The sequence below is a fragment of the Dama dama genome, chromosome 12 (assembly GCF_033118175.1).
Source record: "Dama dama isolate Ldn47 chromosome 12, ASM3311817v1, whole genome shotgun sequence".
NCBI lineage: Eukaryota > Metazoa > Chordata > Mammalia > Artiodactyla > Cervidae > Dama > Dama dama.
In genome coordinates, this window is record NC_083692.1 from 65,556,695 (window position 1) to 65,578,988 (window position 22,294).

Sequence of the window (22,294 nt, forward strand, 5' to 3'; positions counted from 1 at the left end):
GTTTTTTTTTTTTCTGCATGGTTTCTTTGTATAGTAAAGACTATTGTCTGTCCTGTTTCATGCACATACTTCTCTCAGTTATTTCCCTTGTCCTTTTGTTTTTAACTTGTTTCTTTTTTGTATTTAATTGAAGGATAATTGCTTTACAATGTTCTGTTATTTCTACTGTACATCAGTGTGAATCAGCTATAAGTATATATATATCCCCTCCCTCTTGAGCCTCCCTCCCACCCCCCCTCATCTTTTAATTTTGTCTATGATTTTTTGGTTAGATAAATTAAAAAATTTTCATTGTAAATCCATTCATTTTGTGTACATATACATGTGTGTGCATGTATGTGTGATTCCTTCCCTTGTTTTAATGCTTAGGAATTTCTTCCCCACACTAAAAGTAGATTAATAGTCCCATCATTTTCTTTCTTTAGGTTCTTTTAGTTTCATTTTTTGTATTTAGTTTTTTTTTTTTTAATCTATCTGGAATTATTTTGGTATATGGCTTAAGATGAAGAACTAACTTTTTTCACTCATTATGTTGGATTTTAGTGATACTTTATACCATACATTGAGTTTTTACATTTATTACTGTTTGTTTCTTGGCCATGCTTATATGTTCCATTAATCTTGTCTTTGTGCTTCACGACAAACTCTCATTAGCTCAAAGAGAACTTTGGGGTTCAAGTTCTTTGGGCTTGGAGACCCCAAAAACTTCTTTAGTCATTCATCCTGATTCATTACTTTTGATCTTAGAAGGCTTTCCACATCTGGCCCTGGTCATATGCACTGTGGGGCTTTTCCTTCTAATTGGTCTACTCTCTGTTTTCTGAATCACACATACCTTATGAATCATGTTAAGTACAAGAAAATGTACAAGAGTATTTTCAGTAGCACACCTGAGTTAACTTTAACTTTTTTCCTCTTCTCAGGCCAATTTTGCATTTCTTTGCCTTCATGTATGCTCTCACTCCCTAGCATTTCTTCATACCAAGTTTGTGTTTTTAAAACTTGTTTGTGTGAATTTTATTCTTTTCCTGGTTTTCTTTTGTTACTTTTCTTTGGTCGAAGGTTTTTTTTTAATCAAAATATTCTTTGACAAAAACATTATTTTTACTTCCATGTTTTATTGCAACTACGTCTCTGCTTTCTCATGTCCTTTTCTGTTCTCAGTACCTTTTCCTCATTAAAGGAAAACATATTTCCCCTCTGAGCTGGTCTGGGGCTTGAAGGGAAGTCAGGTCCTTCCACACCCTCTGTCTTGAATGCCCTTTCTGGCTCTGCTTGGGAGGACTATTACTCACCTTTCAGATCCAGCTCAGATGTTACCTCCTGTGTGAGGCCTTTAAGGCTAAAATTAACTTCTCTCTTTTTTTTTTTTCCCCATTCTCAGGGTCCTCACTTACAGGCATCTTACAACTGTAGTATAATTCATTGTTTTCACAGCCATTTTCCTTGCTAAGCAGTGTCCTTCCTCTTCAGTGTCAGGGAAATTCCCAATTATTCTCTGTATCCCCAGCTTCAGCTTAGTCCTTCCGTATCCTCGATGCTCCATGAGTGGACCCAGGAGGTGGGGTAGATTTGGTGCTGTACCAAAGGGCTCTGAGAGAGCTCCCCTCCTATCTGTAGACGTTCCTCTCTAAGAATGAATACCAGCATGACCTTGACTTTCCGACCTCACCTCTCCCCTTACTCATCAAGCCACTTCATGAGACTGGTAATTTTTTCCAATAGGATTTTGAAACACAGATGTTCAACTCCTCACACCTTTAAGGGGTGATTTGGAACAGGCTAGGCCTTGAGGGGATAGGGGTCCAGTATATATCAAGTTGATTGGGGCAGTTGTGTTTGGTTATAGATGTTGAGTGTGTGGGAGACTGGAGGGGTGGGAATAAGATGTGGGTCCACCCAGATGGGGAGTGAGGTGACCTTGGTCTAGTTATACTGTTGCTTCAAATGAAATCTGATGAGACTGTTAAAGACATTTGTTGAAGGAACATATTCTGGAAAGAGAATTGATGAGAAAACAAACTAATATATGTAGATTAATTTCCCATAATTATATAATTAGTTTTTTTGTTTGAACAATTTTCCTGTTTAAGTTTAAAAAAACAACTCTCTGATATAGAGCATTAAAATGAAATATAAAACACAAAGCTATTTAATATCATTCCTTTAGAATAAAAAACTATAAAGCATTCTCTAAAAAAAGAAAAGAAAATGAAGAGTATTCTACCACCCAGCCCCCTCTTGCCTCTTATTTTGCTTTCCTACTATTCCTTCTTACTCCTTCCCTCCCTCTTTTTTTTTTTCTTCCCTCCCTCTTATTGTCCTTTTTCACATTTACAAAAAAGAACGTGTAACACTTTAAAAAACTCCATGATACAAAAGAAACCATCTTCCACAAAATTCAGCCTCTGTAGGGCATGCCTGCTAATTCTGGTCCTGAGGGCAGTGTTGTAAATTGAGACAATAGACACCCTGTTCTCCCTTCCTCTTCCTCTCAACCAGTTCAGACACAGCGCCTGGGATCAGAGAGAGCAGAGAGGTGGGGGCAGAGAAGCAGAAACAAGACCCCAAAGACTTCTGTTTGTTGGAATGATCAGGGGGAAGGACTTTGAAAAGAGGGCTGGGGAAATAGGGAAAGAACGTTAGCTTTTTAGTTCTCTCTCTCTTTATATATTTTTGCATTGTTTTACTTATTGAAAAAACAAAAGACACTTGGTCCTCCTACATTGGTAGGCAGATTTTTTTAACTACTGAGCCATGGGGGAAGCCTGCAAATATAAAGAATATGTAATAAAGGCTTGGTTTAAAGTAAAAAAGAAATAAGGCCCTGGGCATAAATGGAGGAGGGAAAAGAAAGAGTAAAGGGCGGAATGACAAATGATATGTTGCCTCAAGAATAAAAGATGACATTTCAAATGTAAGACTATATATGAAACTATCACCGCCTCTTCCCTTATTATTATTTTTTAATGCAGAGAAGGGGGCGACAGGATGAGATGGTTGGATGGCATCAGAGTCAATGGACATGAGTCTGAGATAGTGAAGGACAGAGAAGCCTGGCAAGCTGTAGTCCATGGGATGGCAAAGAGTCAGACACGACTGAATGACTGAACAACAAATAGTGGAAAAAAAAAAAGCTGGATTTTGTTATTGTTGTCATTACTTATTATTGGTGAAGACCTAGGTTGGGGTGAGGAGGTGAACATAGGCGGTCAGTTGGGAAGGTTGGGGGGCAGGGAGGAATTTTTATGCTCTTTCTGCCCAAAGCCTGTGCTTGGAGTGGTTCCTGCTTCCTCAGGCTCAGCCAGGAGAGCTATTAACAGATGGGCTTGCTTGCCCGGGCAAGTGCAGGTGTGGTTCTAGCTCTGCCCAGCAGGTGGCAGCACACCCCAGAGGTCCTGGGCTAGGTGTGGCCGAAGGTGCAGCTGGCCCTGGGCCACGGACCCTCCCCTGGGGGTGCTGGCTGCTTTCCTCTGAAGGCCCTTTTTTAGCACACTTTGGATTGAAATGTTTATTGGTTCTTCGTAGGAAGCCTGGAGAGCCGGTCTGCTCAGCTACTGGTAGAGGTTCTGGGCTAGGGGCTTCTCCTCCCAAGAGATTTGAGCAGTAGGTACCCTGTACAGGTAGAGTGAGGGCAAGGCCTAAGAAAGCAGAGGATTTCTGAGATTTTGTGCTCTGCCTTCCCTTATGAGTGGGGAATATACAAAAGAGAATCTTGGTAGCTATGTATATTTATTTTTACTAATGTAAGAAATAATACTTACTTTCTTTTTAATAGAGAGGTGCAAAGATGAAAACTAAAAATAGACCATAGCTTCCCCACCAAGATAACCCGTTATCAAAAAATAATAATAATAATAATAAAGACTAGTTTAAGGTTTGAAAAGTAGGACTACAGAAAAGTATACAATGAGAAGTGAATGTTTCTTTCCCCTCCACTTTCAGCTTCTCTCCAAAAGAAACCACTGTTTCTTGTGATTGCTTTGAGGGAAAAAAGGAAAACAAAGGCTTGCACATGCTCGAGTGTTTCTAACTATTTACATTTCTTTTATTTTTTATTTATTTTTAATCCCCAAATTATCATATTAATATATACTGTTCTAAGCCTTGTTTTTTTCATGCACTACCTTGAAGATGCTTCTTTCTTTTTTTTAAGGTGAGGCATAATTGACACATCACATTGGATTAGTTTCAGGTATACAACATAATGATTTGCTGTTTGTCATCATACTTAATCAGTTTTTTTTCTTGTAATGAGGACTTGAAGATATTTCTGGACAGCACATATAGACTTTTGTCTATGATGATTTCTTAAATGAGTCTCTCCGTTGTTGGAGATTTTGGTTGGCTTTACTTTGGGGCTTATATAAACTATGTTTTAGTAGGCATCCTTGTATATTTATTTTGGCATGCTTTTACAAGTCCAAATTCCATAATAAGTCAAAGAGAAAGTACATTTAAAATTTTGATGGCTAAGTTTCCCTGTGGAAATGTTGCCCTGGTGTACATTATATTACACTAAGACTGTTTGAGTGCCGGTTTCTGGGTAGCTAGGGGGAATCTGCCCCTGCCAGGAGCCTCTGATATCCACAGTGGTGAGACTGGACGCTTGGCAGGAAGCAGGCCCAACCCTGCTGCTGGGCAGCCTTCAGCTCCCTCCATAGCTTTTGCTTCCACTGAAGATCTCTACTGTGGTTGCAAGATGACTATTTCAGTGTGGCAACCTTCCTGTAGTGATGCAGAGCCCTCCCTGGATTTCCCTTATCCCGTTAGCAGTGTTTTCCTGTCTGTCTTGGGGTGAGAGAATGAATAACCCAATCTTGACTCTTCCAGGTGAAGAAGGCATATAGACAGAAGGCCCTCTCCTGCCACCCAGACAAAAATCCGGATAATCCGAGAGCAGGTGAGCCACTCCTAGGCATGGGGAGAAGGAGCCCAACCCACCTGGGTGTGGTGTGAGTGCCATGGAGGTCAACGCACGCAGCCTGACTTTGGGCACTGGGCCCGTGGCTGCACTTCACACGTTAAGGGCATCTGATCAATTGCTGATATACTCACCCTTCTTTGTTGGTTGGGCATCTGCTGATGTCTTCCTTTCCAGCAGCCTGTGGCTTTGAGGTGCTTTTCTGAGAGAGCACACCATCACCAAGTCTAACTTTACTTTTCTCCTCTCTCTTTTTTGATCTCTATGTTTAGCTGAACTCTTCCACCAGCTTTCTCAGGCCTTGGAGGTACTGACCGATGCTGCCGCCAGGGTAAGCTCATCCTCCTCTGTCTGAATTGTCCCCCACATTTAGAGACCACGGCGTGCTTCATCCTCTATGCTCGGCCATGCTGTCCTCGCCTGGAGACTGTCACCAGACTGCCTCACTAGCTCTAGGGCTAGTGGCGGGGCCAGGGAGGAGGCCTGGCTCTGTGTGTGTTAGCCCGTTGACTGCTCCTCTGTGTTCCTTCTTTCTGCCAGGCTGCGTATGACAAGGTCAGGAAAGCCAAGAAGCAGGCGGCAGAGAGGACCCAGAAACTTGATGAGAGAAGGAAGAAAGTAAAGCTCGGTAGGTGTCATCGTGGTGCTGGTGCCCTGCAGTTTCCCTGGGTTGTTTTTATGCAGCTCCCCACCTTTGCTCCTGTCGCTTCAGTTCTAGCCACTCAGAGCTTTGGACCCCAGTCCTGGGCAGAGAACCCTGTTCTCAGGGGTGGCTCCTGCAGGACAGTCTTAGGAATAATAACAATGACTGGGTGTGCTATTAGCTAAGCATTATGACAGATGTTTTACTGCCTCCTTTAATTATCACAACTATCCAAAGAGCTGGGTGTTACGAAACCTATTTTTATAAACAAAAGAAGCTAATTCACCAAAAAGATAAGAACGTGTCGGAACCAGGATTTGAACCCACACAACACAAGTACAATCAGTGTCCTTGTTGACCGTGCTGTCATTTATCTGTTTCATTTGTCCCAGTTCTGCACAGAGCTTTCACTCTGAAATCCCCTCAGAAGGATCCGAAGAGAGCCAGACATTCACCTTTTGAAAAACAGCTTTATTGACATTATTTTGTATATCCGATTGTCCACTCATTTCAAGTGAACAACTCAGTGATTTTTAGTAAAGTTAACAAATGGTGCAACTATGACTCTAAATTAATTTTAGAACATTTTCATTACCCCCATAAGATTGGTTCAGGCATTCTTCACTCAATTTTTCTCCCCTTCATCTTGCCTGTTTCACATCCATATATTTATTACGTACATATACCATCCCAGTACCTCCATCAAAAACAAACAAACCTGGAGTTTAGGTAAGTAAAGTGAAGAGAAAAGAAAGCAGCGAGTCCCAGACCTGAGAGAAGCATTTGCCGCAGCAGCTGGCCTGGGACAGAGCCACAGGCAGGTTTCTCTTGGAAGGTGGGAAGGGCTCCAGGCCCTGGGGTGATGTCCTTTCGTGGAGGCTGGGTCCCTGTAGCTGGGTCTGCAATGAGGCTTGGTAAATGTGAGTTGAGGGGCAGGTAGAGGAGACAGTGGAAACTCACAGTGGTGGGAAAGAGCATCGAAGCCGAGGCAAGGTCGCAGGCTGTGGTGCCAAACCGCAGGAACAGAGGCCAGCGGCTCCACCCACTGGCAGCCCTGACCCATGGCCCTGGGCTGCTGACATCAGCACCCACCCACACCTTGTTCACTGTTCAGAGAACCAGCTTGGTCAGTGGGAGCTGCTGTAACTCTTCCAGCCCCCAGCCACTCAGCTGGAGCCTGTCCTCTTCCTTGTGACTACTTTCTCAATGGAAATGAATCTGGGAGCACGTGGGCATGGAGGGAAGGGGCAGAATTACTGGATGGGTTCATGACACATGAGACTGGGGTAGCAGCCAGAGCCAGGTGGGCTGGGGCCATGTAGAAACTGCTTAGACCAGACGTTGGGTCATCCAACCCTTGTACCTAGACCTGGAGGCGCGGGAGCGGCAGGCCCAGACCCTCGGCAGCGAGGAGGAGGAGGAAAGCGGGAGCGCCAAGACACTAGAGCAGGAGGTGAGCATCCAGCCCCTGCGACCTTCCGCAGGAGGAAGAGGCTGGTGGAACTCGAGGCTGCTGTGGCGGGCGTGCCCTTCCCACCTTCCCCTGTGGGATCTGGGTCGTCTGTCCCACCCGCAGGTTGCTGAGCCTAGCTTGCAGGTGGAACGTCCCAGGGACCTTTGCAAGGTGAGCCAACCTGGAATTGGATCTGCACAGAATTGTCACCCTTCCCAACCCCCGCTCTGCAGATCGAGCGCCTTCGAGAAGAGGGTTCCCGGCAGCTGGAGGAACAGCAGAGGCTGATCCGGGAGCAGATACGTCAGGAACAGGAGCAGAGGTTGAGAGGTGAGAGTCCGGCCCCCACACCAGCCTCCCACTCTGAGGTGGCTCGCGGTGGCCACACTGGCTGCTCGGTGAAGTTGATCTGGAAGCTTCTACCTGCTGGAACCCTCCGGGTACCCCACTTGGACGCATGCCACCTGTCCTTTCTTACAGTTCTCTGGGGCTTATTGATTTTTCACTCTGCCTGAGATCTCCTGGCCCCGTTTATGTTGGCTCTATTTTTGGAGCAGATCACCAGGGCAGGGTGGGGAAGGCTCTGGGACACTTTGTTTCAGTAGAACTGTGAGGTCTATACCTCTGTCTCTCGCCCCCAGAAGGCATTCACAGCCCCTCGTTGGTAGAGTGCTGATCATGGCCTCCAGCAGGCAGCTGGGCGGCTACCCTAAGGTGGTAGCTCCTGGGGGTGAGGGTGGGACTGCTTCTAATTGCCCTCCCAGGCTCCACAGCAGGGCAGGGCAAATACTGCCCTTGGACAGGAGTGATCTTTTCTAGGTCCTTGTGGCCCTAGACTCTGTCTCTCCTGGGGGAACCTCTCTGTCATAACCTACCTTGCTAATTTTCCTAAATTTTCTAGGAATGGCAGAAAATCCTGAAAACAAAGAAACCCCCAAGCTAAAGGTGAGCCCTGCAGGGCCCACAGGCCACCTCATACTGCCTCCTCTGAGCAAGAAGAGATGCTTCCGGGGACACCAGGATTTGTGGTGGGGACACTGGATCTCTGGGAGCCATACCACTGCCCACATGCCATCCTGCCATCTTCCCACGGCCTGGGCGTCAGGATGGCCCATCAGAGCTGGCCGTGAAAGGCTGCTCTTAGCCCTGAAGGCTGCAGGGCAGCCCTCCCTGAGGGCCCTTGAAGGAGAGCATATTATAGGCTCTGTAAGAGCCCTGAGACTGGCCGAGCAGGCCTCCTGCCTGTCCATTTTTCAAGGGGAATGCATTTTCTGGGGAGTGCTCCCTAGAATACCACTGCCTTGAAGACCAGAGGGGTGTCTGCTCAGTTTGTAAAGCTCAGGTGCATGGTCTGGTCCTATTGAGAAGTCAGTATTTAATAGTGGCCCCCACTGCTGTCTTTTCAGCTCAAGTGGAAGAGCAAGAAGGAAGCTGAGTCACAAGGCGGCTATTCCAGAGATGTCCTCCTGCGGCTTTTTCAGAAGGTCTGCTCTGCTGACTTCCCTCTTACCCATCATCTCAGTCCCCACGTCAGCCAAAACCTTAGGATCTCCAGGCCTAACCTTCCTTCATATCTCTACCTGCCCCCCCCCCCCCGCCCTTTTTTTTCTGTGCCATAAACTATGTGCTAAGTCATTTCAGTTGGGTCTCTTTGCGACCCTATTTACTGTAGCCTGCCCAGCTTCTCTGTCCGTGGGGATTCTCTAGGCGAGAATACTGGAGTGGTTTGCCATGCCCTCCTCCAGGGAATCTTCCCCGCCCAGGGACTGCACCCTTATCTCCTGTGGCTCCTGCGTTGCAGGCGGATTTTTCACTGCTCAGCTACCAGGGAAGCCATAAACCATAGGATAGTCTAAAGACTTCTTCTCGAGCCATGGCCCTCCAGTCACTTGTGTTGCCATGTGCCTCCTCCAGCCAGATCTAGCCCTTGTCATCCTTAGAAGTAAGGGGCTTGGCTGGATGTATGGGAGAGAGGAGGTGGGTACCTGACACCAAAGCTCCATCCTCTCCATCTCCTTCAATCATGGAGGCAGCTGTGTGTCTCTGCTGGTCCAAATCCCCATGTCTGCCCAGCTCTCCTTTGCTGTCTTCTGCATTCCTGGAAAAAAAACAACACAGCACAAAAACCGTTCTTTCCCATCTCTGATATCCCCTCTCTGGGAACCTAGCAACAAGAGGTTATTCCCAACCCAAAATGACTTGGTTGCCTCTGGGCGGCCTAGGCTTATCTCCAGTGTGAGCTGGGCCATCCTGAAGGCTGGGCCATGCTTACCAGGACCCCTTACCCTCACAGTACGGAGAGGTGCTCAACCTGGTACTTTCCAGTAAGAAGGCAGGCACCGCTGTGGTAGAGTTTGCAACCGTCAAGGCTGCGGTGAGTGCTCTCTGGGGCTTTGGGGGCCACCAGCAGCCCTGCCATTCCAGGGGAGGAACTCAATTCTGTGGGCCCTCTGAGCTTAGGTGTCCCCACTCCTTGGGCCAGCTCAGAGCCAAGATTTCCCCGAGGTCCCCAGGTCCTGGGAGAGGAGGCACAGTGAGTGAAGGAATGGATCGGAGAATGTTCCAGGGATGGTGTCATTTCCTACTGCCTGGCTCCACACCCCTCACCTTCCCTTGGAAGCCGGTGTGCCTCCAGGTGGGGACCCTCACAGAGCCTTCTCCCCTCCCCCACTGCCCAGTCAGAAGACTCACAGTTCCCATGAGGAGGGTCAGAGCTTCAGCACACCATCGCATGAAGGCTGCTCCACTTTGCTTGGAGGATGAGAGTGCTGGTTCTGGTTCTTTCTGTAAGGGTAGAAAGAGCCACTGTGTAGCTGACTGGATTGATGGGACTGGGACTGGCTGTTGTATTTGACAGGAGCTGGCTGTCCAGAATGAAGTGGGCCTGGTCGATAACCCTCTGAAGATTTCCTGGTTGGAGGGACGGCCCCAGAGCACGATAGGCCACCACCACCCAGGACTGTCCCAGGTAAGGAGCCGGGCCTCACCCTCCTGGGCCTACTCAAGCTTCGGGGTGCCTCTTCCTGTTTGGGCTCTTCTCAGGGCCCTTTCCTCACAAACCCCAGTCATCGGGACTACAGAGAGATTGGCAGGTCTGCCCACCCAAGCGGGAGGACTGTGATTCCTTGCTGCCTCTTTCCAGGCTGGCTTACCCTACCCACAACTCTTAGACCTTACTTTCTGTGTTCTGGTCTCCCTTGGGAGCTCTTATCATCATCCAAAGGTGTTGCCCTGGCCTGTGGGTCGCTTGGTTGCTGTGAGAAGCATTTGGTGCTGAGATGAGGGAAGGGCTGGGGGGAGGGTAGCTGCCTCCTTCCCCAACTTCCTTCCAGGTGTGTCTGTGGCTGTCCCAGACGGGGACCTGCTGTCAAGAGGCAACATCTCCTCTTTAGAAATAACACTGGCTACCCTGCCGACACAGTGCTACCTGGTGCCTGACTCTCGGGGGGAAGCACAGACGTGAGCTGACACATGCCACACAGCAGCTCTTAGTCCCCATGGCCCCACGAAGGCTTGTGTTCACCTCCCCCCCCATACATGTATATATACACATGCCCGGCCCAGGTCACACCTGCCCCCACTTTGATGGTGCAAGAGCTCTCTCTTCTCTGAAGCGTCTGGGGGGTCTATGCCTCAGGCTGATGTGTTCCAGCCCCTCTGTGGGGAAGAGTGCCCCTCAGCAGGTCAGCAAGGGCTCTGCTCCCACTGCCTCTGGCATGTCCCCCTGCTCTCTGACACGGCCCTCACCCGTGAGGATGGGGTGTTCTCTGGAGTGTGTCCCAGACCCTGGACAGAGGAGGAAAAGGAACTGCTCTGAGCCCGACCTGGGACTCTTTAGAGACTGTTTCTCCCACCTCACCCCCGTTAAGTCCCAGCATTTCACAGCCCCAGATGACACTGCATAGGCTGTGTGATAAAGAACTTTATTTATCATCTGCACCCACAGGGGAGCTTTCCGCTCAGCACATGCACACAGGAGTAGAAAGGGGGAGGCCATAAGGCTTGCGTTGTGGAGGCAGTGTGTGTCAGAACCACGTGCCGCCAGCCAGGCTCCGGTTCCAGGTCTTCTGGCCAGGCGTCAGGGTAGCGCCGCAACCCCCATCGTCAGAGGCTTTGAGCAAAGCTCCTCGGTCCTGGTGGGGATTCTGGAGACCAGCTGTGCCCCTTCACTGTAACAGCCTTGAGCTTTGTGTCTGTCCCCTGATCAGACCTCCCATATTCTCATGGGTGCAGGAAGGAGGGAAAACTGCCACTATATTTCATTGCATTTCCCCAGGGCTCCCATCACTGATATTTCCCAGAATTCCCCAAAGCCTCTCTTCACAAGCTGTCTGTGCCTGACGTTCCCTCGAGTTCCTTCCTTGGGCTCCAGGGAGTGCTTCGGGCAGCTGTGTTGGCACTTTGAGTCTCTCACGCCCCCTTTCCTGCTAGTGATTTCTTTGGACTTTTTCCTGAGTTACACTCTGTATCTCCACCAGCCTCACTCTTCCTGCCCCACAAGCCCCTCCCTTCCCTGGCAGGTCCCATATGCTTCCCTTGCCCCTACCAGGCTGTGGTCTAGGCCTGTGTGGCCCAATAGAACTTTCTCTAGTAACGTTACCGTTCACCGTTTGCTGTTCAGGGTGGTAAACCTTAGTCATATGTGGCTGCTGAGCACTTGAAATGTGGCCAGTGTGACTGGGCTGAATTTTTTATTGTATTTAGTTTTAATTAGTGTGACTTAAAGCAGCCACACGTAGGAGCTGGCACAGCACACCCATCTCTGAGCCCAGTCTGTGTTCTCCACTCCCGGACTTGCCCTGTAAGCCACCGTCCCTCTGCCTCCATCCAGGCCTCTGCCTGGTCCTGGTGGTTGCAGGTGTGGCCTCCCTTCCCAGCCTAGCTAGCTGTCTTCAGGGCTCCTGCCAGCAGGTGCCCCCTTCACATTTTTGGCTTGCCTCTGTCCCTCTGTCCCTCCACCCTGGGGTGACTCAGAGAACTGTTCAGGACCCCGGGGGGTCAGGCAGGGACCTGAATTTCTATCCCTAACTTAATCCCCGACTGTCCCGTCCTCTGGGTCCCCAGGTTCCCACCTCTTTCAGTCACCCACCTCTGCCCACCCTCCCCCCATTCAGAAGCTGAGCTCACTGGGAAATTGCTCTCTCAGCATCTGCAGAACCTCCTCAAGAAGTGAAATCCCCAGGTCCACTTTGAAGGAAAAGAAGGGATCGCTGAGGTCCGGAGCAGGTGTCCTCTGGAAGGGGGGCATGTCCGTAAGGTCCTCCTCGGAGGATCGGTGGAGGGTGTCTGCCACGGAGAGCGCGGAGGGCAGGGTGGCAGAGTAGGCGGCAGTGTACTCTGCGGAGGGGGCTTCTAGGATGTTGGGGCAGCTGAAGCTTTCCCGGTAGAGACGCGGGGGTTTGGGCGGGGCCAGCAGGGTGGCCCGGGGCTGCTCGTCCCCCCACAGTGGCAGGCGCCGGCCATCCGGTCTCCCTCGCAGCTCCCGGATGACCTCTCGGTTGCTGTATTCCTCATGGTCCCCCCCAGCCGTGCTGGCCTGGCTGAGCACGCTGCCCTGTCGCCGGAGTGTCCGCGGCCGCCCCAGGCTCAGCCGCTTGAAGAAGGAGGGGCTGCGGAAGGAGCCTTTGCGCCAAGTCTCCATGGGGCCCTGGGGAGGGCGCAGACCAGCCTGGTACCTCAGAAGCCCGGTCAAGGGCAGCTGGGGACCATCGGGCCCCGCTGGAGCAGTGAACAGCGAGAATCAGGCAGCCCTCGCGGGCAGAAGCAGAGGCCTCAGGCTTTCTGCTCAGCACGGAGCGTGGGCGAGCATCCTGGATGATGAGAGGGCGTGCAGGGCAGTCCAGGAGAGCCAAGACAGGAGTTTCCCAGAGAGGCAGGAGTGGCCCGGTTACTCCATAGGGTAATGGAAAAACCCCAGGAGGAGGAAACAGCACTTACGGAGCTGGAGTTCTGGTAGCTGTGGTAGATGAGAGCTGCATTGTCTTCCCCGGGCCGGGCTTCTCACCGGCTTGGCTGGCTTCTCCCTGGCCCCGGCAGGGGACCGGCCTCTCTGCTGGTAGCTCCCGGACTGTGATTAGTGGCTTGGCTGTTTGTGACCGCGTGTGGTGGTGGCGATGTTTTGTTGTCTTCAGGTGACTCAGTCAGGTGGGAAGTCGCGTTTCACGCTCTGAGGTAATTGCAGCATCTGCAGGCTGGGGTTTGGGCTGTGCGGCCAACACCCTGGGGCCCCAGGGAGTTTAGGATTCCTCTGGGGACTGTCCGGGGGCAGCTCTGCTGTGTGGCTGTGTCGCCACGCTGCCTCCTCTTCTCCACAGCCCCAGTGCTCTGGGCCCTGGCGGGCAGCCTGGCTCTCCAGCTCCTGTGTGTCTGGAGTGAGGAACTCAGAGGTGGGAGTTAACCGAAAGGTGTGTGGAATGACTGTTGGGGAAGGAAGGAACCTGTCACTGGTGTGGGTGACTCAGACCTGGGACCCAGTGACAGGCCCTCATTAGCAGAACCCACAGGGATGGGGAGGAGGAAAGAGGCAGAGGATGTGTTAAGGGTGAGCAGCCCTGCACCTATAAAGTGCTGGCTCCTCCCCGGGGCGTGCCAAGGGTGACTTCAGGTTTTCTCAGCAGAGCAGCATTACCTTGGGGAAGGAACTGACCTCCCCTTGGCCTGACATCAAACCGGGCTGCTGTTTCCTCACCCTTCCTTGATTTACCCAGGTGGCCTCACGGCAGGAAAGGACAGTTGAGGGCCAGAGTCCTACCTTCCTGTCAGGCTGTGTGGGCCTCATCTGGGGTCTGTCCTCCAGGGAAGGGGCTGGGCCAAGCCTAAGAGGTGGGCCTGGTGGGGAGGGCAACTCTCCTTGAAGTTGCTGCAGCTTTGGAGAGAGGAGGAGGCGTGGGGCTGTTGGGAGGAACAGGGGGATCTGGGCCGAGTAACACTTCCTGGTTCCGTACATCCCCGACTCCAAACCAGTTGGCCAGGGCCTAGCATCTTAACCCCAGCCACTCCCTTCTTATTCCCTGGGTCACTGACCAGGAAACTTTCTTCCTGGCTTGTTCCGCGAAGGTGCACCAGCTTGGGGTACTATGAAAAGCTCTCTGCTGTGCAGCCCCCTCTGGCCTGGCTCGCTTCTGTGCCACTTCTGGTGGGCTCTGCCCGTGTTCTCACAGCTTCAGCTGCACAGAGGGAGGAAGTGGATCTAAGACCCACTGCAGACCTTATCAGGGCATGAGGTCGGTGGCTCGGGGATGTCCTGCAGAGCCGCCTTTCCAGCCCACAGCCTTGGCCTACTGAGGTGGTTGTTTATTATTCTTTTGATTATTAAAATACTGCACTCTTTAATCCCTCACACTGTGCTGGCAAGATCATAAAAGAAGAAGCCAGGGCCCTGCCCTCCGGGAGCCCTGGTGTGTATTTTTAGGAGGCAGGCTGGCCTCTTGTTTCCCTCACCTCCTAGGGTGGGGCTCCCTCTGTGTCCGGTGGGCCGGTATATTTCTGCACCTTCAAGCCCTCTTCCCTGGGAACTTGTGAAAAGCAGAAACCATGGGGTGGAGGGCATGAAGGGAGACGAGGGCATGGCTAGAGCTTGAGCAAGTGATTCACTGAGCTGACTGCAGATGTGAAGGGCCTGGGAAAGGGGGAGGTGTGGTGGGGTGACAGCTGCTTGATGGGCTGGAGGGAGGCAGCTGAGCAGCTGGCCTGGGGCCAAAGTCCTGCTTGTTGTGAGGGAATATGGGTGACTTGGGATTGTGGGATGTTCCAGGGTCCTTCCTTTCCCAGGCAGCCTCCCTCCTTGACTGTTGGCAGCGGCTCTGCCTAGGCCCTGTCCTCCAAGTCTGGAATCTGTGGGACGCTGCCCTGCCACCCGGATCCCTCCCTGTCTCCCTCTGACCCCAGGGCTCGGTGGTGTCCGAGAGGGACTACGAGAGCCTCGTCATGATGCGCATGCGCCAGGCAGCTGAGCGGCAGCAGCTGATCGCCCAGATGCAGCAGGAGGACCAAGCGGGGCAGCCCACGTAACCTCCTGCCTCCAGCCCTCCCCTCCCACAGCCCTTTTCTTAAACATCACCAATAAACTTTATGTTTTTTAAGAGTCTACCTCTATTGCATGCATGGGTATAGGGTGTGGGCCTACCCAAGCGTGGCCCTGGTTTCTGGGCTCTGCCCAGGTCTGGCTCTCCCTCCCAGGGAGTGGGCTGACCCCAGGGAGGCGCTCCACTTGGTGAGAGTCAGTGGCCAGCAGAGCAGAGGAGCAGCCTCTCATCATAGCCCTTTATTGGCTTGGACTAGTTACGCAGGCCCCACCCACCCAGTCCTGGAGCTCTGCTCCACAGGGGCACCCAGCTCCCTGCCAGGGGCAGCCTGGCTCGTCAGCCCCTCAGTTTTTGACAGAATAGGGCCTCCTCCAGGGCCTGTGCCAGGCCTGAAGCTGGAGGGGCAGCTGGGGGCACCAGGGCCAGGGGCTCTACCCTTCCACACTGTCTGAGACAGTTTTCAGAGAAGGCCATTCACTGCCCAGTGGTGCTGGGCCAAGGAGAAGGACGATTTGGGAAGAAGGGGCAGGGCGGTGAGCAAGGCAGGGTCTTGGGGTCGGGGCCCATGGCAGCCACTCCAAAGAAGGGGTGACTGGCGCTCCTCAGCGTGGGAGGGTCACTCCTTGTGCAGGCACCACACCAGCGTCTGGCCCACCCCTGTCATGCTCAGCACACGGAAGCCCCTGCGCTCCAGCTTGTCCAAGACTATTCGAGGAGGGTCATTCACGTAGTACTCAGAGCTGCGAAGAGAAGGGGAGTGGCATGAGAGGGTACACAGCACAACCCCGCGTACAACCTAGGGTCTGCTGCAGACTCTGCCTGTCACAAGCACTCCTAATTGGACTGCTGTTTGCAGGTTGCCTTCTGCAAATGTTCCCTGCCTCGTCACCTGCTTAGCTCTTTGCATCATCTCATTTATTCCTCTCAACAACCTAAGTGAGGTACTGTTATTTCCATTATATTTATAAGAAAGAGAATCAAGAGGAGTAAAGCAGCTTTTCTGATGTCATCCAGATAGTAACACCCCTGTTAGTCTGAAAATAGCCCATATGCCCTGGGTCACTGACAATTTGGAGGGAGCAGCCTCCTTTCCCCAGGGCCATCCTCCAGGCCTCTGTCCTCTTGCCTGACTGTCCTGCAGACCTGGAGCAATAAGGTTGGCCTTCAAGAGCTCCTGGCTGTGGGTGCTGTCCCCTAGGATGGAGAATACTTGGTTTCCCTTCTTTCAGGGTTAATTGATTCTGAAGGGCCATCAGGTAGATAAAGAGCTCAAGCCCTAGGCTGGGCATCTCAGAGACAAAAGCCTCATGGCAAAGGGATGGGGTTGGCTTCAGCCCTCCAACCCTGACCAAGGGGCTAGGGCCAGCTCACCTCCTCTTTCCCTTCTTTTAACTGGGGTACACTCTGGTGACCTTTCTTAGGAGTTCCAGCCTGTGTGGACAGGGTTCACTGGGTAGGAAGGAATGAGGGGCAGAAGAGGAAGTAATGATCACCCTTTAGACTTGGAGCTGGGGTGAAGGATGCCGAGGGAAGTGGTTTAGTCCCCAGGCAGCAGCTGAACTGGAAGCAGGACCCAGACATCCTGTTCCTAGGGCTGAGCCTTGTTAGCTCTTCAAGCCAGAGACTTTCTCTGTCTTGGCTTTGATGGGATTTAGCTTAGAGATGAAAGGGTAAGGCAGGGAGCAGTCCACTTGTAGAAGTCTATCCTCAGGGGACCGGACTCTGTCCAGGGGCTCCCTTGTGAAGGGAGGGCCAATTGAAAAGCTCTCAGAACAAGTCTGGGAGGCTGTGGTGAGGCTGCAGATGGGACCCACCCTACAGAGGACAGATCCCCAGGATGCAGGCAGAGGGGTCCTGAGGCTGGGCAGGGGCATTGTCTTGTGTAAATGGAACAAAGACAGGCCTTGGGGCTGGCAGGGAGAAGAGTCTTAGGAATGCTACTACTTACAAGTTGTTTCCCAGGACACTTCTTTTTGAGGCCCCCAGATGCTGCATCAGTTCTGGATCTGAGTGCTCATCGCCCACCATGGTGGGGCCCACCTCCTGCAAGGTAAGCCATAGAGGCTGCTTGGCTGTCTGCCAGGTCGAGGTGTGCCCACCTTTATCTGAGCCCACTTCAGTTAAAGGCTGGAGGGAGAGGGAAGGAATCTTGGGGACTAAACACAAGCTGGGAAGGGGTGGAGTCCATCAGTCATCAGATTGAGCAATGTAGGGCCTCCTTGGCCCCTCTAGGCTGGACCGGGCAGTGCCCAACACTGGCACCTTCTTGCTAGGCACCAATGCGTGTATCTGTGTATCAGAATCACCCAGGGAACAGAGAAATGCAAATATATGTCCACATAAAAACTTGCACACACAGTAGCATTGTTCATAGTAGCCAAAAAGTAGAAACAACTGAAATGTTTGTCAACTAATGAGAGGATAAATAAAATGTGATATAGCCTTTCAGTGGAATTTTATTTGACAATAAAGAGGGATGAGTACTGATGCATGCTACAATATGGATGAACCTTGAAAACATCATGTAAGTGAAACAGGCCAAAGACCATATATTATGATGAAAAGTAGGCAAGTGGTTACCTAGGGCTGAGGGGCCCAGGGGAAATGAGTGACAGTTAAGGTTCAGGGTTTGGGTATAGGGTTTCTATTTAAGGTGATGAAAATTGTTCTAAATGTTCTAAAATTGCTTATGGTGATGGTTGAACAATTCTGAATAAGCCAAAACAAACTAAAACCCACTGCCGTTGAACTGTACATTTTAAATTGGTGAATTCTGTGGTTATATGTATCATATACCAGTGAAACTGCTAGTTTAAAAAACTGCTTCAGGAGCACTGAGTTCCCAAACTCCAGGCTTACAGAGTGCTTCGGGAGATCTGGGAGGGGACCCAGGAGTCTACATTTTACCATCTGCACAGCTGACTGGCTCTTAAACCACTGCCAAGACTTCTCCCATCCAGTAGAGAGCTCTTCTGCTATTTCCTGCATCTCTAGGGAACCGTGTACCTCCTGATGGATCACCGGAGCACTGGAGAGGTAAGGGGCAGGCGAGCATCCTGCTGCCCACGTTGGGGAGCCAGTCATATTCTGAGCAGTCAGCACTTTCTTTTTGCAGAGGAAACTGTGCCCAGGGAAAGGGGCGTGGCTTGACTGTTGAATGGATGTTCTCACACCTCTAACCCTCCTGGCCATCTCCGGGTTCTTTCTTCTCTGTCTTTTCTAAGATCTCAGGAGGGCTCTTCCTGGAAGTGCCCAAGGGTGCAGCTAGTAGCTGTAGGCGGGCCACGTGGCACAGGGGTCTCAGTGTCGTAGCACACCCTTTTCTTTTTCAAACCTCTTTTGCTTAGGTTAGTCCCCTCCTCCCACCCCTCACCACCCGGCGGAGCGGCTCTGTGTAGAGCAGTGTGTTCTGCACTTGTGAGAGCAGGACTTTCTGGGTCCCTCTCAGAGGCTTCGACCGCCCGCAGGCAGATAGAACCCGAGCTGCAGGCGCCCGGAACTCCTGGGTGGCGGGGACGCAAGCACGTAGCCCCCCTTCCAGGCGCAGGAGGGGCCCGGCCGCCAGAGCTCCCTAGTCCCTGGATCCAGGCAGGGTCCGAGCTCCAACCTCCCTCCCCGCCGCCCGCGGGAGGCGTGTCCCAGGCGGCTTCCGCGTTCGGGCACCCGCAGGCGTTGCCCGGGAGGGAGGCGCCAAGGTGCGGCCGGCAGCGTCCCCCCGCCCGGGGCCCAACGCCAACTCCCAGGGACGGGCAGCGGGTACTCACCATGCGTATCTGGGTGCTGATGAGCAGGTAGGGCATGGTGCGCGCGTCCCGGCCAGGCTCCTTCCCTGGACTTTGTGTCGGGCGCCGACGCCAGCCCCTCAGGCTCCGGGACTGCGACCGACAACCTAGAGTCCAGTTACTCCGACTCTGGCCTCCGGTTGCGCCAATCCTTGAGCGCCTGGTCCGTGAGCCCCTCGACCGGCCAATCAGGAGCGGGCGCCCTTGACGCGCCCGGAGCTCGGAGATTCGAGACCCGCCCCCAGCCCTGGGGCAGCCCACTGGGACCCTGTGTTGTCACACGCCGCTTCCGAGGGTCGTCCGGCGGCGAGGAGGGACCTCTGTTGGGTAGTGGGGGGATCGCTTCCTCACCGGCGCCCCGGAGATGGGAGCGGCCCCCGAGCTCTGCTGGCTGCGTTGGGCCGTGGCGCCCAGCGCGCGTGTTGACCTTGCTCCTTGTTATCGCAACACCTCCAGTAACAGGTTCCAAAGTCCTGCTGGTCCCCGTCGCAGCCCCTGTGAAGCCCAACAGGGAGCAAAGGGCGACCCCACTGAGGTCTCCCAAGCTCCTGCCCACCTCACCCAAAGAGTCCTCTAAAACGTTTATCGGATCCCCACTTCCGACCCAGGACACTCTCCGGAGATTCATTAAGCGCACGGCAGACAGACAGGAGACCCCCTCCCGTGCGCTGCGCACTCCCGCCTCCCCGACTGTAGTTTCTAGCGCAGCGGCGGAACCTTGCATTTCCGTGGCCTTGTAGGTAAGTATGTAAGAGAACTGAGCACTCCGCTGAGTGCCAGGCCTAGAGAGACAGAAACCAGTGGAATCTGGCCGTTCAGAGAGCTTCCCGTGAAGCCGGAGAGATACGGCACCCGTGCAGGAGAACAGAGGCAACACCTGGGACAAAAGAAACTCCCCGAACCAGCCACCAAGGAGGGCGGCTAGTTCACCCCCACGTGCTCACGCCCTCATCTGGAGGTGTCAAAATCTGACAACATTCTTCATCTGCCTTGTTATGACATCTGCCTTTCTGTGATTGGTTTTTAAAAAAAGAAAAGCAAAACAAAGGCAGCCTGTAACCTTCCCTCCCAGGCTCTTGAAAAATCTTCACTTCAGTGAAGGGCACTTACAGGGCTCTCTCTGTGCCTCCAGCACTTTGACCAATGAGGAGAGAAATACAAGGGATAAATAGCAAGTTGTAACCCTAAAGAACGGGCTTCCCTGAAAGCTCAGGGAAGTGGTAAGGAATCTGCCTGCTAATGCAGGAGACACAGGAGGCTCGGATTCGAGGATTCGACCCCTGTTTTGAGAATTTCCCCTGGAGAAGGAAATGGCGACCCACTCCAGTATTCTTGCTTGGGAAATCCCATGGAGAGAGGAGCCTGGTGGGATACGCCTGTGTGGTCACAAAAGAGTCAGACACAACTTAGCAACTAAACAACAATCCTTTAGGATCCTTCCTGGTCTAATCTATTTTTCTGTACTCTCTTTCCCTATTCTCTACCTCCAGGACTAGAAATTTAGCTAGAGAGATAAGACATATTTTTAACAAAGGATTTGTTAAACTAAAAATTAATGCCCAGGATATATAAAGAAATCTTACAAATTAGGAAGAAAAAGGAAAAATGGGCAAATGACTCGATTAGGCACTTTTCAAAAGAGAGAGTGGAAATAAGCAATAAACATAAAACATGATGTTCAATATCATTAGAAATTTGGAAATGCATATTAAACCACAATGAGATAATGCTTTACAGATTTGCAAAGAAACCAAAATGTGCGAGCATCATGTATTGGTGAGGATGCCTAACAGTTGAAACATGAAACATTACTGTTGGGATTACAAATTGTTATGATAGATTACAATCACCTTGGAAAACAATGTGGCAGGCATCATCCAGTAAAGCTTAAGATGTTCATTACTGTGACCCATCAAACCTCTCATCGATAAACCTAGGAAGACTCACTGACTGCATCAAGAATATTAAAAAAGAATATTCATAACAGCACTGTTTGTAATTAGCAAAAAACTGGAAACAGTCTTTATTGCCATCTGAAGTAGAGCAAGTTTTTGCTTGATTCATACAATGGAAACTATAGAAATAAAAATGAATGAAAAAGCAAATATTGGGAAAAATACAGAATAATTCTATTTATCTAAAGCTCACAAACGTGCAAAATTAGACAATTTGAAGGAAATGATAAATGTAATATTCAGGGTAGAGGTTACCTCTGAGAGAAGAGAAAGGGATGGAGCAGAGACAGAAATGCAGGTTCTTAAAAGACAAAAGTGATGTTCTCCTTCTTACACTGGGATATGGGTGCAGAGGATTATAAATGTACTCAGTTTTTATACCTATATTATAAGTATTATTTTGTAGCCATTAAATATTTTATAAGAACAATCTTTTTAAAATGTCAAGTGTCTTAGAGGTAAGGCCACCATCCCAAGGCATATGTCACCTTTCTTGAAAGAGCCAGGTACAGAAGGCTCTCATGTTCTGGGCAGAGACCAGACAGGGATTTGGGGTGTGCTCTACTCTCTCAGGAGGGACTGTGGAGGGGCGGGGAGGAAACAGGAGGGCAGTGCCTATCTCAGACTGCCAGGGATTTATTAAATTTGCAAAACTGGTCTGCAGATGCAGCATAAGAAAGAGTTCTCCATCCAGAATCACCTACCCCACTGCTGATTGCCCTGGCAGAGGCATGCACACCAGATAACATCTTTAATATCCAGGAGGAAATGAATTCCCCTACTTGGTCTTCCCATCTGGCCTCACCTCTTGCCACAATCAGTTTATCTGGCAGATCTTCCTCCCCTATAAAAGGAGGAGAAATTGTTCTTCTCCAACTCAGCTTTTCATTATGAAAATGAAACTGTGTCCACAGGGTTAACAGAGGCTTATGACTAGCAAATTATTACCTTGTTTTACAGAACAGTAGATAAGAAACAGCTTGTTAAAAACCCCCTCTGCTTATAAACTCCCTTCACTGATAAAGTGAGCTTTATTTTTAAAAGCTAGCTTTAATTTGTGTTTTTTTCTCTCTCTCTCTCTTTAATTTCATACCCTGCAAGCGTCACATAGCCTGGGTAATATATCACAAGACTCCTTAACCACCCCTACAGATAACACCTTTGAAGTGTGGGTCGCTATAGCAACGGGAGCTCAAGTTGTTTCTTAGGAACTTGGAATGAGTTCATGTTCTGTTCAAGCTGGCTGAGACTGGTTGGGACCACTGACCCTAAAACCGGGCCCCCAGAGGTGTCCAGTGAACAGCCTCGACGTAAGAGGGTCAAAATTCCACCATCAGATCATGCTAAGTGCCTGCATTTTTCAACATACATCCCATGCAGAAGTGTATAACTGAGATGTGGCCACACAGAACACCATTTACCTTACCTTTTCCTATCTCTAATCACCTTCCCCCATGCCTAAGATCACCCTGTTTCTTTTTTTTAAAACTTTGGCTGTGCTAGCTCTTGTTGT

At 50.9% G+C, this 22,294-nt stretch overlaps 3 protein-coding genes across 3 annotated transcripts in view; 1 reads left to right on the forward strand and 2 right to left on the reverse strand.

The window, feature by feature from the left end:
• The window catches only part of DNAJC17 (DnaJ heat shock protein family (Hsp40) member C17), a 28,530-nt gene extending 13,422 nt beyond the window's left edge, over positions 1–15,108 (forward strand). The window contains exons 2-11 of the mRNA XM_061157559.1: positions 4,834–4,903; positions 5,197–5,255; positions 5,465–5,552; positions 6,935–7,020; positions 7,254–7,350; positions 7,922–7,965; positions 8,427–8,504; positions 9,314–9,394; positions 9,878–9,988; positions 14,908–15,108. Coding sequence (XP_061013542.1) covers positions 4,834–4,903; positions 5,197–5,255; positions 5,465–5,552; positions 6,935–7,020; positions 7,254–7,350; positions 7,922–7,965; positions 8,427–8,504; positions 9,314–9,394; positions 9,878–9,988; positions 14,908–15,030 — 837 coding nt within the window. The 3' untranslated portion in view covers positions 15,031–15,108. The remainder of the gene's footprint in view (positions 1–4,833; positions 4,904–5,196; positions 5,256–5,464; positions 5,553–6,934; positions 7,021–7,253; positions 7,351–7,921; positions 7,966–8,426; positions 8,505–9,313; positions 9,395–9,877; positions 9,989–14,907) is intronic.
• C12H15orf62 (chromosome 12 C15orf62 homolog) lies at positions 10,928–14,909 on the reverse strand. Its single transcript, XM_061157568.1, has one exon. The coding sequence runs from the start codon at positions 12,659–12,661 to the stop codon at positions 12,131–12,133; it is 531 nt and encodes a 176-aa protein (XP_061013551.1). The 5' UTR covers positions 12,662–14,909; the 3' UTR covers positions 10,928–12,130.
• A 160-nt stretch (positions 15,109–15,268) lies between the features above and the next one.
• GCHFR (GTP cyclohydrolase I feedback regulator) lies at positions 15,269–18,942 on the reverse strand. Its single transcript, XM_061157569.1, has 3 exons — positions 18,809–18,942; positions 16,993–17,087; positions 15,269–15,784 (listed from the first exon to the last, which is right to left on the reverse strand). The coding sequence occupies exons 1-3, from the start codon at positions 18,842–18,844 to the stop codon at positions 15,661–15,663; spliced, it is 255 nt and encodes an 84-aa protein (XP_061013552.1). The 5' UTR covers positions 18,845–18,942; the 3' UTR covers positions 15,269–15,660.
• Between the last annotated feature and the right edge of the window lie 3,352 nt (positions 18,943–22,294).